Source organism: Branchiostoma lanceolatum, chromosome 4 (assembly GCF_035083965.1).
Source record: "Branchiostoma lanceolatum isolate klBraLanc5 chromosome 4, klBraLanc5.hap2, whole genome shotgun sequence".
Classification (NCBI taxonomy): Eukaryota; Metazoa; Chordata; class Leptocardii; order Amphioxiformes; family Branchiostomatidae; genus Branchiostoma; species Branchiostoma lanceolatum.
In genome coordinates, this window is record NC_089725.1 from 10,664,294 (window position 1) to 10,680,393 (window position 16,100).

At 40.5% G+C, this 16,100-nt stretch overlaps 1 protein-coding gene across 1 annotated transcript; it reads right to left on the reverse strand.

Moving 5' to 3' along the window:
* Positions 1-962: 962 nt before the first annotated feature.
* On the reverse strand, positions 963-15,095 carry LOC136432528 (polyunsaturated fatty acid lipoxygenase ALOX15B-like). The gene is made up of 19 exons (XM_066423888.1): positions 15,024-15,095; positions 13,880-13,960; positions 12,941-13,049; positions 12,332-12,438; positions 11,719-11,875; positions 11,073-11,117; positions 10,715-10,843; positions 10,114-10,211; positions 9,388-9,520; positions 8,999-9,100; positions 8,627-8,723; positions 7,651-7,768; positions 6,988-7,077; positions 6,559-6,622; positions 6,035-6,140; positions 3,930-4,021; positions 3,247-3,417; positions 2,699-2,868; positions 963-2,367 (listed from the first exon to the last, which is right to left on the reverse strand). Exons 2-19 carry the CDS (start codon positions 13,942-13,944, stop codon positions 2,259-2,261), a joined length of 1,962 nt encoding a protein of 653 aa, XP_066279985.1. The 5' UTR covers positions 13,945-13,960; positions 15,024-15,095; the 3' UTR covers positions 963-2,258.
* Positions 15,096-16,100: the final 1,005 nt, after the last annotated feature.

Consider the following 16,100-nt stretch of genomic DNA (forward strand, 5'->3'; position numbering starts at 1 on the left):
TAGTTGCAAAGCATTGTTGTCCTGTAGATGGTTGCAAACACCAAGGTCTTTATAGTGAGTATGTGTTTGTATCATTAGTCGTGGACACATTCAATGTGATTTATAAAAATGCTTGTAAGTAAAAATAGATGTATTGTTGAGTATTGTGTAAAGTGCGTACGGTTCTCTCTCTGTCACGTTTATCATATACTATCTGCGATGTAATTAGTACAAGTTTATTTAAATGTAGAGCTTTGAAACTGCCCTGACTGTGTCAAATTAGCAAGAATGTTCGTAAAAGAATGTAACTACTAAAAGTAATTGGATAATTATCATGCATAGTCGGAAATCGCCTTTTTCATTAGTATTTTGTTACTCAATGAACTTTGGCTACATATTGTATTTTATCACTTGTAAGGAATATATGGTCTACGTTTGGCCAAAGAAGAAGTAAGTTTGGCCATGTTGATTTCATAATATGGTTTGAGATCCTCTGGGAACCCCAAAAGTGATGCGAGCGTGCGAATAAAAAAAATGTTTGGCCATAAAAATTGCCTTCATTATGGTTAGGAAGGTTGAATGAATGACTAAACACACAGAGTATGGTATACCGAAAATATATTCCTCATTTTCATTTCCTCACATCTTCTTCTTTGACTTTGGAATTGATTTTGGCATTCTACTTTGCATTTGGCATTCTCATTTGACTTGAGTATCGTTTTCTGATATTATTTTTTTTCAACCTATGGCTTATATTTGATTTACAGTATGGTCGAAAACTTTTTTTAGGAAACGGACGGAAATTGATGCTCGCGCGCGGACGTCATCTACATAATCAAATCAACATGGCCTTACTTTAGAAGTCTTTCGACATTCCCCTTGCAGAAATATGTTAGCTCATCAACTTTTGAGAAAGGGCAAGTTGCATGATCGAATATCTTAATCAAGTTTCCTCATCGATGTAAAATGATACTTTTCGAATATGTGTCCAGTGCACTGTGTATTCAAATAAAATCATTCACGCTGAACTCGAAGTATGGTTGGAACATGATTAGATGCTTAAGATATTAAGCAATACAACAGAAATAACATGTATCTCGTACCATATTCAATCCAAACTAAAATGTCTATTACAATATATACCTACGAAAGTATCTTCACACGGTAATATCAAACCAGGTCCCTCGTAACCTACGCCATATTGTACTATACAGCTATACACTAACACACGCAAACCCGTCAAACTGAACCCACTATATCTTCCAACCTAAGGTAACAAAAAGTCAAGAATACAATTCTAATTCAATCTATACCACTGGAATACGATATGAAAATATCAGACGCTTCAGATGTCCTTTAATCATAATTCTTCAGTAATTAAAAATAAATGTTTGAATAATAATAATAATAATAAAAAGTCGTTAGTGATGAGTACAACAGAAATCATTGATATCGGTGACATCACTATAGTACAATAGGCCTGGCCCAATTGAAAGCTAACCTCTCAAAGCAAGTCAGATCCGCACTCATCTGCGTGAATGGCTTGGTTATATACGTTATGAATATTGTAGCTGTTTGCTTCTTTTTTTAACCGTTTATAACTATTCGCCATTATTTCAGTAGCGTAATTCTGGACATTGAAGGGTTAAATCAAAGATGCACAAACTTTCTCTCCCCTCATGCTTAGCAGGAATCCTTTCATTTTAGAAGTAGAAAACGTATTTCCTTCATGCCCGAGAAATAAATATTCATGGTCATGGTTTCCTAAAACAAAATGGTTGTACAATAATGAAAATTCACCTGTATTAACAGTTAACATAATAGCAGATATCTAAACATTTTTTCAAAACGTGAAATATTTCCGGCTGAGCTATGTGACATCAGTCATGACCTTAGGCCCCTGTCACCACAGACAACGAGCTTCTGCCGTATTTGTTGATCGCAAGGAGGCCGCTGAGGTTAAAAATGGCCAGAGACTTGAGTTTTTCCTTTATTGGAAAACTTACTCTATCAAATTTGACAGGGCCTCGGGCACCTGCGAAAGTGTCCGATCTCTAGAAATCGAGCGATGATCGAGAGAAAACTGGGCGGCATAACTGCCAGAAAATGTCCTTTTGATCTCGCAAGCTCACCGGCCGATTGATTTTTCTGCTATGTGACAGGGGCCTAACAGACACATGGCGCCATGCAGTAACTGGTCAAAAGTGCCCGGAATTTCAGTGCATGTGTATTTCTTTCTTGAAACAAAATTCAGCTATCTACTGCAAGGTTGTAAGCGACTAAAAACAGCAGGAAGTTTGGATGACGTCAGGGTCCAGGAATGAGTAGGGCGGGGAGCGATCTTTCTTCTTGTTGCTCGCCGAGATTGCGGCCAATTCTTCCCGAAAACTGCAAGAAAAAACCAATGACATTCATTGTTCAGAGCTGCGCCACTACGCTATAAGAAACTGAAAGAGCCTGATACAATCAGCTGAACATCGTTGAGACAAGCTCTGTTTGGGTGTAGCCATGAGTCATCCTGAGTCCCAAGCCAAAGCGTACATCCAATTCTACACGTATCCTATTACACCATTTTCGCCTTACATGCTGCCACTCTGAAATATTCACATGGCTGCGGACGCACACCAAGACAAGCAAATAAACAAACAAACAAGGAAACACGCCGACTGATTACAATAACTCGTTTTCACGGAGGTAATAAACGAAGGGAAGGTCTCACCGTTTGACCGCGGCCTTCCCCGCGAGTGTGAACAGGAAAGTGTTGTCGAGGTCGCCCAGAGTGTTTTTCAAGTTCCCCTTACAACTCAGAAACCTGGTCACGGACATCACCCGCAGTGTCTCCTCCTTTGTAGGAAGGTACTTCAGTACGTCCTCTATAGTCAGTGGTTTCTGGACGAACAAACAACAACAAAAAGAGACAATTCATTAGATGTCGGATCATGTTAGATGTGGGATCACTTCCGGACACTCAACGGTAAACGTACTATCATATGGAAAAAATATAACTGCGAAAACACAGACAGACAGAAAAAAAACTCCCATTGAATTAGTAACCTCTTCCATTGACCCCATGACCTGGACTGTCAACGTCCGATTAACGACTAGTTCTACCAAATCTGACCTTTACTTCCTGCCACTCCGGCAAGTCTGACCTTTGCGGTCATCTTCCGAATCGGTCCCTGTCACTCAACCCAAACAAACGCACACACCTAGAATATAGACCCCGTGTGCGTGGTAGAGTGGTAAAAATGCATTAAACTAATATACCTTGTCTGTGATTGGACTGCCGACGAGGTTGAGTGGGTAGTTTGGTGGGAAGGCACACTGGCTGTACATCTGTAGGCTGACAGCATGCGACACGGTGCAGGTAAAGATGACTGACGTCACCGTTGCAATGACGTCATCGATGGTCCTGAATTCGCCTTCACCTGGAACACCCTGTGGAACAGAAGGGACAGGTAAGTCGTGGCATCGCATGACGTAATGGTTAGAGTGTTAGGTCCAGAATCAATGGTTCTGGGTTCGTTCCCCTAATTACATACCCGATGTTGCGCCCTTTGCTCACTTCACTCAGGTGAAAATGAGTACCTATTATAGGTTAGTGACGTTCCGTGTTTGCGGACAGCCACACCTCTTGCACGATAAAGAACCCACCACACTTATCGAAAAGAATAGGGGTCCTGCCCGGTGTCAGTGTTTCAAACCTTGCCTCCAGGTCTACGGTTAACATCTTGATAAGGAGATAGTTACCTGTTATGTCAATCCTTCCACAACTGTGGTAAATCTCACTAGATAGATTTTTTTCCCTTTGCTACACTGCCTTTCTATTCAACCGCAAACAGAAGAAAATCGGGAAAACTTATTCGATTTCGAATGGCATGTTTCCAAAAATGTGCTGTCACACTAAGATAATCAACAAAACAGGTTATGAAAACCTAATCGTCATGTACCTGAATACCTGCTCCGCCCTCGGCGACTGCTTTGGTCATCTCTTCTCTCCATGCCCTTAATTCGTGGTCTTCTGTAACTTTGCTAGGGGTGTCTGTTTTGAAAATAAATAAAAAGATATAAGAGATGTAATTCCAATGAGACAGAAATTCAATCGACGAGAAAGTAAACAAGAGCTTTTAAAAAAAGCTGGCGTTTCGGCTACGTTTATAAGTGTGAATTGTCTTTTCCCTTTACTTGAAGTAAAATCTGCCAGAGGAAGTCACTCAAGGGCTGTTCAGTCTATAAGAAAAATTGTCATTTTGGGAAATGAGTACTGTTTTAATAGAGAAAGGCAGATTGGGGAAAGCAATTTTGAAGTTACGTCACTTAACTTAAGTGCTTTTGAAAAAGCTGGTCTTGGCCTACAACTTGTGCTTATTTGTAAAATGTATAATAGGCTCATTATAAAAGCTATCAATGTAATTATGTACATGGCACGCAATAAAACATAAAATTTGAAAAAGCACCATTGAATCATCAGCACTATGGTAATTAAGTGAAATAGAAGTTCATAACAGCTAAGGTTCTATCTAAAATGACTACCAAATGTCAAACAAATCAACAGCTACCTCATCCGTATTATTCTGGTTTCCGCATTTACAACATTTCTTCCTTATTTTCTTGGGTAATTTTGCTAAAATTCATGAAAATTCCCATAGTTTTGTGCCGAGGGGCGCCACTAGCTTTCCACGTCCGTGTTGTCTGAATGAAGTCGATACTGAACAATGGAGCATTTGCTACTGTAACAAAGAATCGCTGTTTTGCAAACAACATCAAGAGCCTCTGTTTACATCGGGGATAGAAGTTTAGTGGCGAGTGTTTTGCAAGAATCATCTTACCGCGCATAGGAGCCGCTGCACGGTATTTTCCATTACAATGAACAGAAAAATTCGAATGCCGAGTTTGGAATCTATGAAGTCCTGTTCATAAGACAAAGGCCTTGCATATATTAAATGAATATTTCAAAATAACAAATATAAAATATTTCTTTATTTATTAATGAAAAAAATGATATTCATAAATATGATATTGATAGATTAATATAATATCAATATATATTTTTGATATTCAATATCTAAAAAGAAAAAAAAAATTCATGCACGGACACGAACCCGGATCTTCTGGGTCCGAAGTGCTTAGCGTTGCCAGATCGGCCAAGCTGCGGTACGTACTTAATTTCTTTGGACGTAATGCTATAACTTCACTATATGGTATCATTTATGCCGATTTTTGCTCGTTTTCTTGACGAAATCATTTTTTTTCTTCTGCAATCTTGTGGAATAGATGTAATATGGTCATTTTTCAGGATATCAAAGTCCGAAACCACAATGCAATGATATTTCCGAACAGTTGTAGCAGTTACATGCGGTCGCCGTCCTGTGTCACATGCAAATCTAGCGTGCCTGCCTTTTCGTGCTCTCTTGCCATATAAGGCAACGGCTATACAAGGATTTGAGAACGTATTGCCATATAAGGTCTTATTGTGTGCGACACAGTGTTGAACCAAGCTTCCCTGCTTCCCTGGTCCTTGCTTGAAGGTAAAAGCCAGGACAATGCGTTCCGGCGCGCATGCGCCGAAACGCAAAAAAGAACTATATGGGTATCGCAGGGCCAGCGTCACACTTGAATGTTTTACGTAACTAAGAAAGAAAGCATGTGCAAACAAATAGAAAACTTTTCTCTCCAAGAAGTCACAAATGCAGTCCTAAATGTTAAACTTTATATCTCCCTTCATTACGGTTCGGCTTAGATAAAAACACTTGGTAGTTCATTTTTTTAGATGTTATCCGGCGGCAGTGCAAGTTCGTTTATGTCCTTATTCCACTAGCTAGGACGGCGCTCTCGCCGCGCGCTCTCTGCGACCTGAAATTTAACAGAACGCTCAACGAATTTCATAGATAAAAACGAATCTTTTTACGCTTTGTGCGTTTTGCAATCTTTTCAGCCATACAGTACTTTTGCAATTTGGAAAATATTCCAATTATAAAATCAAGGATTGACATATCCGATTTAGGTCGCAGCGAGAGCGCAGCGCGATCGCCGTCTAGTGGAATGGGGGCCTTACCGTAGTAGGCCTTCAGCACGGTCCTGGCGTATTTCTCGATGGCGTGCCAGATGGGGAGGGCGTCGTCTCGGTAGTGGTAATTTCGGAGAGCGGTTTTGTCATCGACCTAGGAAATAAATACACAGCATTCATTGTTCCATTCAGAGTGATAACTGTTCGTGCTTAAAACTTGCTCAACGGGGTATGTCTCTTTACGGTATGAATAGACTAATAATTAAAAAGCATCTGAGAATGGATTAAGTCATGTTGTCAAACCAATTACGAATTTTGTTTGTAGCACGGTAGCAGAATCAAACATGTATTGAAGTATTCCTCATATGTATAGCTCAGAACTGCATACACACAGGATATCAACACAGAATATCACATCAACATCATCTTTCAAATCGTTTTGGACAAAAAAATGACTAAAATGTATATCTCTGCATCTTTGACGTTCAACATCTTTAATTAGAAGTGTTTTCCTGTGTGATAATGGGACCGAAGGCCATATAGTGCTGTCCTTTGTACTGAATTGGCCTTACCTCTCGATTCTCTAGATCACGAGGCAAATTCCCTTCCACGTTCATTCTCCAATGGCTTTTCCACCTACAAAAAGAACGACAAACTTTATGCATGAATTCTCACTGTTTTAAGCAAATGCACTGTATCTCTATCATTTTCACAGCGATAGCAATTGCTATTCTTTAACAAAACGTAAGCCAATCTTCGATACAATAACGATTACTCTTGTAGTGGAAACTTATACTTCTTCACATTACCAAGGTTTGAAAAAACGCACATCTAGCTTGGTGGTCGTTTGGTCCTTAAAGAAGATACTAATGGGATAAGGTACCAGCTACTACAGGAGGATAATGAAGAAAATTTGGTCCAACCATTAGGATTTACATAGATGCATATTGATATCTACAGATAGAGTGTCACCAGTGCAATACCCTAATGAAGTAACTCACCCTCGTTGTAGGATATCGATGAATCCAACCCTGCCGATCCTAGTGGTCTCGTCCATCCACTGTCCGGGATCAATTATGCGCAGTGTTTCCCTGTAATACATGGTAACAGATACTGTACATCCACTTACTTTAGCGGTGAACTTTTCATACTGGTTTAAAGTTGCAACTGAAACAATTCTGTACTACATTATTGACACATTGGAAACGCATATTGGCGATGGTTTTGCTGTGGAGAGGTCACCGCTAAAATGAAACCACCGCGAAAGTTTCAAGATTTACAGTAAATATTCAATGAGCACGGGAATCACAAAAATGAATGGTTATTTGGAAAAACTTGGACCTCTAAGCTGGAACATATATAGCTCACTTGTCCTGATAGACTGTATAGTTTGTCCCGTCACATTAAAAAATATTTTGACAGATATTAACTCTTTTACAACAACTAATTTCTCAATATCATTCAATTACTTTCAATGTACTAAAAATAACTTTGTTCATCTCATAGCTCTCGTTTCATATTTGTTTAATTTGCTTTGCATTTACGTATTGCCAATTCATGTGGTGGAGGCACCAAAGTAAGTTCGTGGCTTGAGTGTGTCCCCACACACGCCATGTACTGTTAATGGATTTTGCAAGAAGAAAACAGTGTAACTGCTGACAGACCTGTTAGCAGGGATGAGCTGGTTGAAGTGCGGTGCCAGCAGGCGGAAGACCGGGTGAGACACGGACAGAGTCCGATGGGCGCACAGGGCGACCGATTCCATGGCCAGGCGAGAGAAGCCTGAAAAACCGATTACGTTGTTTCATTTAATAAAGACAAAACAATCTTCAACTAGATAGGTCATGAGATACGTCCGGACGTTTTGGTTGACATCCATCACAGCTCTTAATCAGCATCATTAGAATGTACTGGTAGAACGCTGAAGAACAGTGATAGATGTCACTCGAAACGTCCGGAAGTAATCTCCGTATTGTATCCAGCTGTAGAGATTGATTTGTCTTTAGATATTGTATACCTGGATGTCTAACCTTGATAAATGTTGTTTCATTTGGTGTCTTATGAACGTAATTTAAGTTTACGCTTTCAGTCAAGTTACAGCGGAAAGTAATCCACCATATGAGTCTTCATTCAACCATTCGGCGTTCTTCAGCTATAATGACCCATCTACGTCTGACACGTGACTTTCCGGTTTCCGCGAACATTTTGCGCATTCTCCTACGCAGAGCATCGTCCGCGGGCTACATAATATACATTGGGAGGCTCTGCTAAACCTGGCTGAGGTTTCCATTCTTGTAAGCGGGCCTCTGACCCGCTGTCAGTCAATCAGAGAGTCGCTTACATATTTTCTTTAGATAAAGCCGATTCTCTGATTGGCTGACATCAGATTAGAGGCCACGCCAACAAAAGTGGAAACCTCAGCCCGGTTTAGCAGAACCTCACCCAATGTATATTGTTTTGCCCACAGTCGAGGCTCTGCGGTTGTAGAATGCGTTTAGCGTAGATTTGGAAACAAATTCATATCGACTATCAGCGTGCTAGTCACTCAAACCCTCAATCCATCATTACACTAAAATCTAGTGTCAGAGCAAGGAGGTTAAAGAATAGACCTCCTTGGTTAGAGTAAAGGATAGGCCATACCGAAGTTTCCACACGCCAGGTGCCAAGACGCCTCCGCCAGGTTGTACCACATCTTCACCAGTAGCCAGGTGTACGGTGGGTCCGTCGGAAGGAATACCTGCTCAGACAATGGGGCGAGACAAAACTAAAAAATCACCTTTACGTCCCAAAAACGCACTACAGGGCAGCAAGGATAAGCAAAATCTTAGGTGATACTGAATACCATCGTTGCAAATAATCACTTTTGTTAAAAATCATCTTGACGATCTTAAAACGTTTACAGACTGAATAAACGATGATATCTCACCCTACATCTTGTAACTTGCAGTTTAGAAGATGTGTGTCTGTGTTCAGGTGTAGTATATGGATCTTAGAGGCATTGACGCTTCTTACCTGGTGCGAGAATTTTTCAGGCCCGTTGGAGAACAATTGGATGGCAATTGGCATGAGGTCCCCCTCGTCATCCACGAAGAACAAGGCCAGTGGTGCACACAGCTAGGGAAATAAATGAAAAGTATTGATAAATAAAGACCTGTGCTAAGTACAAGTCACAACAAAGACTGTTTAGAAACATTCCTGGATTTTTCATGTTCAATGCTTTTTTTTAATGTTTCCCCTTCCTGATGGCATACGCAAACATATATGCATGTTAAGTTCATCAAACGAGTTTACTGACATTTGGGCTCTTCACCTGCAGTAGTTGCCCTTATACAGATATGAAAAACAAATATATCTTAAAAAAGTATTTTGTCAATATTTGTAGATAAAAACAAGGCACTTACCACGTTGCCGCCAATGCATTTGACTCCCTTAAGCATGGTCAGGTCAGTCAGGTACAACCGCTTGTCCTGTAGCGCCTGTTTCATGGACACGTCCTTCAGCACGGGTTTCACCATCTCTTCTGTCACGTTGAAACTAGCAATCAAAAGATCATGATGACAGGAAGTCAAAATGAAGGTGAAACTTCCATTGGGGGAGATCTATTAGTATGCAAGGATCCAAAAGCATACAGCAAAAACAACACCAAGAAACAGTAAATGTAATAACTGCGAAAACACAGACAGACCAAAAATAATCTTCCCGTAAGGTAGTAGCCTCTTCCATGACCTGGACTGTCATGTCTGATTAACAACTAGTTCTACCACCACTAACCTCTGCATCCTCAACTTCCTGCCCCGGCACGTATAATATGTGCCGTTATCATCCCACTCACTAGCTGTCACTCAAAGAAATGTAACGTACAAGTACACCAACCCAAACAAACTTACACAACGAAATCGTAGGCTCCGTACAGGGAATTAAAAAGTAATAATATTTGTCCATCAAAGGAACAATTTTAGAGAAAGGAACTATGTGTAGAACTACTGGTTTGGTAGAATTTGGTTTTAGAATATGCACATGTACTACGTAGCTCTTTATTTTGTTATGATGTGGCAGTTATCACATCTTTATGTAGATATAGGGATTGTGTATTTCTTCTTAACCGTGTGATTTCGTTTAGAGAGTACCTTGCCGGGATTTCCTTGCACAGTTTGATGAGGTTAGGAACCAGACCCTGGAGTCTCTGCTGTCCGAAAACCTTATCGAACCACCAGTTCTCCATTCCCTGATGTAAAGATGGACATCACATGGTTAAACTCAAAGTTGCGGTCACATACATTGTTTTAATTTTTTATGTGGTAAGAGTTTCAGCAAGGTTGTGACAGGGACAGTTGATAAGGGTGTAGGACAACCTTTTCCGTCATTTTTAACAACACATACACGACCGTCTCAAGAATGTCCTTAATCTGTCGTAAACTTGTCGTACGAAGGATGTGACCGGGTTTCAACGACCACAACTGTGATATTAACGGCACGTACCATTTAAATCTGTAGCTAACGTTCGCATATAACAGAAAAAAACACTACATGGTACAGCAGATCCGACGTATGTATCTCAAGGATTGATAATGAAAAAAAAGTTTGCAATTTTCTCTTAAGAAGATTTTCTTGGAAATGGACATCAACACTGGAGATCTGTTTTGTTGTATTTTCTGTAAAAAATTTCCGCTATACTGACTGATGGTGTTGACAGTTGCCACATTTTGATAGAATAAAGTCGACACATACCTGAGGGACTTTGAAGCCAAGCTTGTACAAGTCTGGAAAATTGCCAAGTTTCTTGACCTGTCCTCTCCTCGTTATACGAAGGAGAAGCTCATCGCTCTTGCAACGATTTCGGATGTTGAAGTATGCTTTCTACAGAGATGGCAAAGGGTAGAACACTTTGCATACAGAAATACACTTAGATTTCTACTCAACAACTTACAGTAACAGTCTGAATGCCACTGGTCTAAATTGACTGAACTTTATGTCTACAAAAAGGGAAGAATCTTGTCGGCAGTTCTTGACATTTCTGCGAGCGCTCTCTACGTGAATTCCGTTTTATTTTTCTTGATCTACTAGAATGAATCTGTATTCATGATACCTTGTATTCCTGTGTCCACATTGCCTCTCTTGGTGAGCTTGCAACCTACGAGAAAATAAAAACACAGAAAATTGAACAGTTGTGCTTACAGATAACAATTCATTAAAAAAGCTCTTCAGGGTGGGTTATTGTTCCTTATTATCAAGAAATGCGAGCCTCATGGGATATGAGTCGGGATACGAGCGATGGACCTTCGAGTTCAAAATGCAGGGTTGTGAACCACTGAACACAGTTCCTACATTTGCAGGTACATGCCTATACTTTGAATGGTGCTTTCAGGTGATATACGGATCATCCGCCATACTGGATTATCATAATACATATATGGCAGTTGCGAAATAAATTTGATTTTGTATATAAAATTATTGTCAAATAGGTGTGATACTAGCACAAATTTACAGGTCTGATTGATCTAGATTTAACAGACGTATGCTGTGGTCACATTTCCAAACCGGCGCCCAGCCGGGAAAGTTACGAGAACGAAGAGTATATGAAAGACAACAAAACACACAATACGTTAAAAGAATTAACTATGAGCATAATTTGTGCATATTCCTTGACATACACCTTTATTTTTCGGGAATACACCCTTCCGAAGACACGCATGCTTATAACCATGCATTTCTTAATTGTAATTGCTTATAACCTGTACGGGACAGCCGTCAGCCAATGTCGTCATTTGGAAGTCCTTCTTTTTCTGGTTGAGTTCGCGCCGCCGCTGTGCCGGGTGGGGATCGGTCTGCGGAAGACAGCAGTCGTAGGGCGGGACGAAGAGTCTGTTTCCTGCGCCAGGCTTCAACAACCTGGAGTTGAACAAATAAAGGAAACAAGACCATCATCTATTGAGTTTGCTGAAATTGTCCCAAATTGTTTGCCCCTTTTATGTGTTTTTTGGGGGTATAGGTGGAATTGAGATCTTGAACATATAGATACATATGATATGAATGGAACGATAGGTGCAATTATAAGTCAGTTCAAGGTTTGAACTGCGCATGCATGAGGCCCCAAAACACGTCTGGATATGTCTTATGAATGGTTGAGACAATAACTGTTTACTAGTTAGGGGCCTTCGCTTTGACATACTGCATGTAGTACGTGTTTCACGTGAATCGCATGCGCAGTTCAAATCGCGAATCGGCTTATTGTCCCTTTTATGTGCTTTTTGTTAGATATGATACATGATGACATCTTGAACACATACAAGTACGCTTGAGTGGAAACTAAATATATTTATTATTGTAGAAATGTGATGTACGAACCTCTGCACAGGGAAGGTGTATACTTCCACATCGGAAAGCGAAGAAATCTTGACGGTATCGACATAAGTGTGGCCCTTTCCCTCGCTCCAGATCTCCATTGCTGTAACCTATGCAAACGTTTATTGCATGTAAGCATCAATAAGCAATAAGTGAGTTGACACCTAGCATTTGGTAGGTCGTATGTTCTAACCCTCGTCGCGTCAAATCATAAAGTTTACAAATTGTTCGTACTGCTTTCTCTGCTCAGCGCTCAAAACTTATAAATTATGGGAAAGAAAATGTGTAGACTGGTTGAATGGTTAATATCAACAACAACAAAGCATACATACCTCCTGGCAGTCGTATTACAGCTGAATTGCGAGGTAGTTTACAGTCGATAAAATGATATAAGTTGCCATCGTTTTTGTAAACGACACACTAAAACGATCTGATTCAACAATAAAAACCCTAATAAAAGGATATGATTCAAATATGATTTTCCAAACAGTGTATGTAACATTAACTATCATGACGTCAATCATAAAGGTTCTGTTACAGTTCAAAGGTTCAAGTATGGTAGTTGAACACTTAGTGAACAAGTAGCGGTGTATGTGTTCTAACGTTACATACCCGTTCGCGAAGTTGAATGTCGCTTGGCGTGACGCTGTTTTTCCACAGGGAGAGTTTGGTGGCTTCCGTCCGATTGCCGGAGATGTCCTCGAAGACGACAAAAATGGGGCTGAAAAGTTACAAGCACGTTGGTTCGATTTCGAATTTACCAAGAAGAAGGCAAGTTAATAATAGACTAATGTGAGTAAACAGCAAAAATAGTATAATAACACTATGGTTTGTAAGAGTCTCTCAACTATAAAAAAGAAGGTAAAGCATTCATCCTCAATTGGAGTGAAGCATTTTCAAGTAGCTAGTGGTAGTGCAATGCGCGGCCTCGCCACTGCTCGCGTTTCTGACCAAGCACACTGGGTCACCCCTATTCTTCTTGATAAGTGTAATGGGTTCTTTTACGTGCAAAGGTTTGACGCTTGAGGCTTACGCCCGAAGCTCCCTTATACACAGGGCCACCGGCTCTACGTCACCATCCTAAATAACAAATGCAATCCCTTACAACATGTCCGAGCTGAGTCGACCGTAGGTCTGGTGGAGGCTGCATATCAGTATGCAAGCCGTTCTATTATATTGACCTTTTATTCTGTGTCTACTAGTATCATCATTATTATTACTTATTTTCACTCATCCAGCAAGCTACAGATGAAATCTTGAGACCTGGTATATGTGGGGGTAAGCTATGTTTCTTTTTTCTTCAGACAGCCAAGAGGCATGTTCGTTCGGAATAATGCCTCTTTTGCTATCTTTTCTGTCATCTTGTTGAATCAGAGGTTTGCCTCCGGCTTCTTTTGGACGTCTTTTTATGCGTTTTTATCGGCCTTTATATTCGCTCACATTTCCTTTGTGTATAATGGCCCCACAACAGGCAAAACAAGCCGGAGTCCAACCTTTGCTTGGAGAGTAGATTTTCTTTCTATTTTGAGGCAGATGTGTAAGGAAACCTACCCGCCCGCTGCCTTCTCCGTCTTGATATGGCAGGTAGGATCTGTTGAAGACGATTTATTCCCCATCGTGATTGTCTCCGGCCTACGGCAAACAGGAAAAATAACAACAATGATTATTTACATCTGTCACCAAGCATTAAGAAATGCTGGAAATGTCGATCGCCCAACCTGATGTTGTCTAACTTTTCACTAATGCCTATGAATCATTTTCACTGTCATTTAGAGTATTGTATGTACTTTCTATAGTACATACAGTGTGTCCATAGTTGTATGGAGGACACAAACGCTTTGTGAATCTCGTTAAAGCGTTAAAGTTACAGATACTGTAATTTTCTACATTGACAGCCCATTTTTATTTATTTATTTATAAATAAATAAACAGCCCAGTCATCAATGTGCATGGTTGTCGTAATGGTGAATCACTAGACGCACCTGAGAGTTCTACATTTGGTTCTCGCTGAAATGAAATCATTAGTCCGAAATGAAATCTAGATATGACATGTCAGACTTTAGCTAGTTTGTCTGGATGAATCCCTGAAGGCTCATCGTGACTAATGCATAGTTGTGAAAACGAGTTTTGCCCCGCCCCTCAAGCTATGTTAAAGCAAGGTTTCGTTTGCACCAACTTGTATGCCACATTCAGTAGACATGGCGCACTAACCTGACAAAATAATACAACATTGACATCGCAAGAATGCAGTTCACAGATTGTAACGTTGAGCAAAAGATTGACCACCTTGAAGAACCAGTGTGTCCTTATTTGACACCAAGAAAGTGTGGGCGTGTCTCTCTAGGGACCAGGGGCGTAATTTGCAAGTCTTGTCGACTCGGTCAGGCGTCTGTTCTTTTGTACTTTGGAAGATAGGTCTCATGATACAGTACACTTCAGTATTCCAACGAACAACACGCAAAGAAAACTAAATGATCAACCAATTCTGCTATTACAGTTTGTGCAATGCTATCTTTCACAGAAACGACCGCATTGTCAGACCAAAACAGAGCCAAATCTTTCACAATAGGCCGATTGTGTTTTGGGGATTTTCAAAGAATAGACATTGCATGCTTTGTAACGTTTGCTACCTAATTCTAAAACATTTCTACCGTTTAAAAGAAACTTTCTACAACATGTTAAATCCCGTACGTACCTTAATGTTGTTCTGCTGGTATTATATGTAGCAGGTGTTCGCACCCTAACAAACTCACCTGTGTACCGCAGCAGTACTCACAGTGCTGACAGGTCCAACCGGTTCTTTTGTCCAATTAAAAGGGCTATAGTACAAACCATCACCTCCGTGAAGGGAGGTATTGTTTACGCTGTGTCTGTTTATCTAATGTCTATATGCTGCTCAAGCTACGAATGTATAATCATAACAAACGGAATATGATTGTAAAGGGCAATAGATAAGGTTTCCAATGATAAATAAAGCAATGCAATGGAAAGCTAAGTTTCGGAACTTTTCGTGTTAAGTTTTAGTTTTATTGGGTGATTCATCAAAATGTCTTACCGTCGCTTTCGCCACCGTGATCGTCACCTGCATCGAATGAGCTAAGAGAGAACCCATGTTTGCTGGTCCTTGCTTTGTTTGAATTTGACCAGGTGTGCTTTCTTCTGCTCTCAACAACTTCATACATTGGTAGGTGTTGGGAAGACGAAGGTCAAGGTCGATTTTGGGTCCCCTGGTGGGTGACCTTGGTACCGCATCAGAACTTCCGGTTTTTGTATCTTTTGTCCTGGAAATGCTATGGTCTTTATTTTTTGTGTGGTTGATAGCTGTTGATTAATACAGTAGAATCCGCTTAACTGCACCATCCATTTGTCAGCGTTTTTGGAGCAATTATCCGGCTGGTGCAATTATGCGAAATGCCCAGCAGGACCGCACCACCATGGGCGAGGGGGTGTATTGTTAGTCAGAAACACTAGCACAAAGAAAACAGACGAAATTACTCAGTTATTGGATAAAGAAATGACTACGAACCTGTTTTGATTTTGCATTGTTTCATTTTTCCATGCGATCTACCGCATTACAACACACGTAATGTTGCAGGGGAGGCATTCTGAAACATCGTCATGCCACTCATGGGATAACAGTTTCTGTGTTACATTACGTAGAGTGCAGTTGTCGATTTACGTAAATCATGTACCGCCATGAAACTAGGAATTGAAACTAAAACTTGGTTACTGATTACGGGTGACCCGCCCGGGACCTCCCATACGATTCCTA

Coding starts and splice junctions, on each gene's coding strand:
- LOC136432528 (XM_066423888.1), bottom strand. CDS start 13,944: ATGGGGAATAAATCGTCTTCAACAGATCCTACCTGCCATATCAAGACG. Junction 11,876..12,331: donor TACACCTTCCCTGTGCAGAG/GTTCGTACATCA, acceptor GTTCAACTCCAG/GTTGTTGAAGCCTGGCGCAG. Junction 10,212..10,714: donor TTGGCTTCAAAGTCCCTCAG/GTATGTGTCGAC, acceptor TCTTTACATCAG/GGAATGGAGAACTGGTGGTT.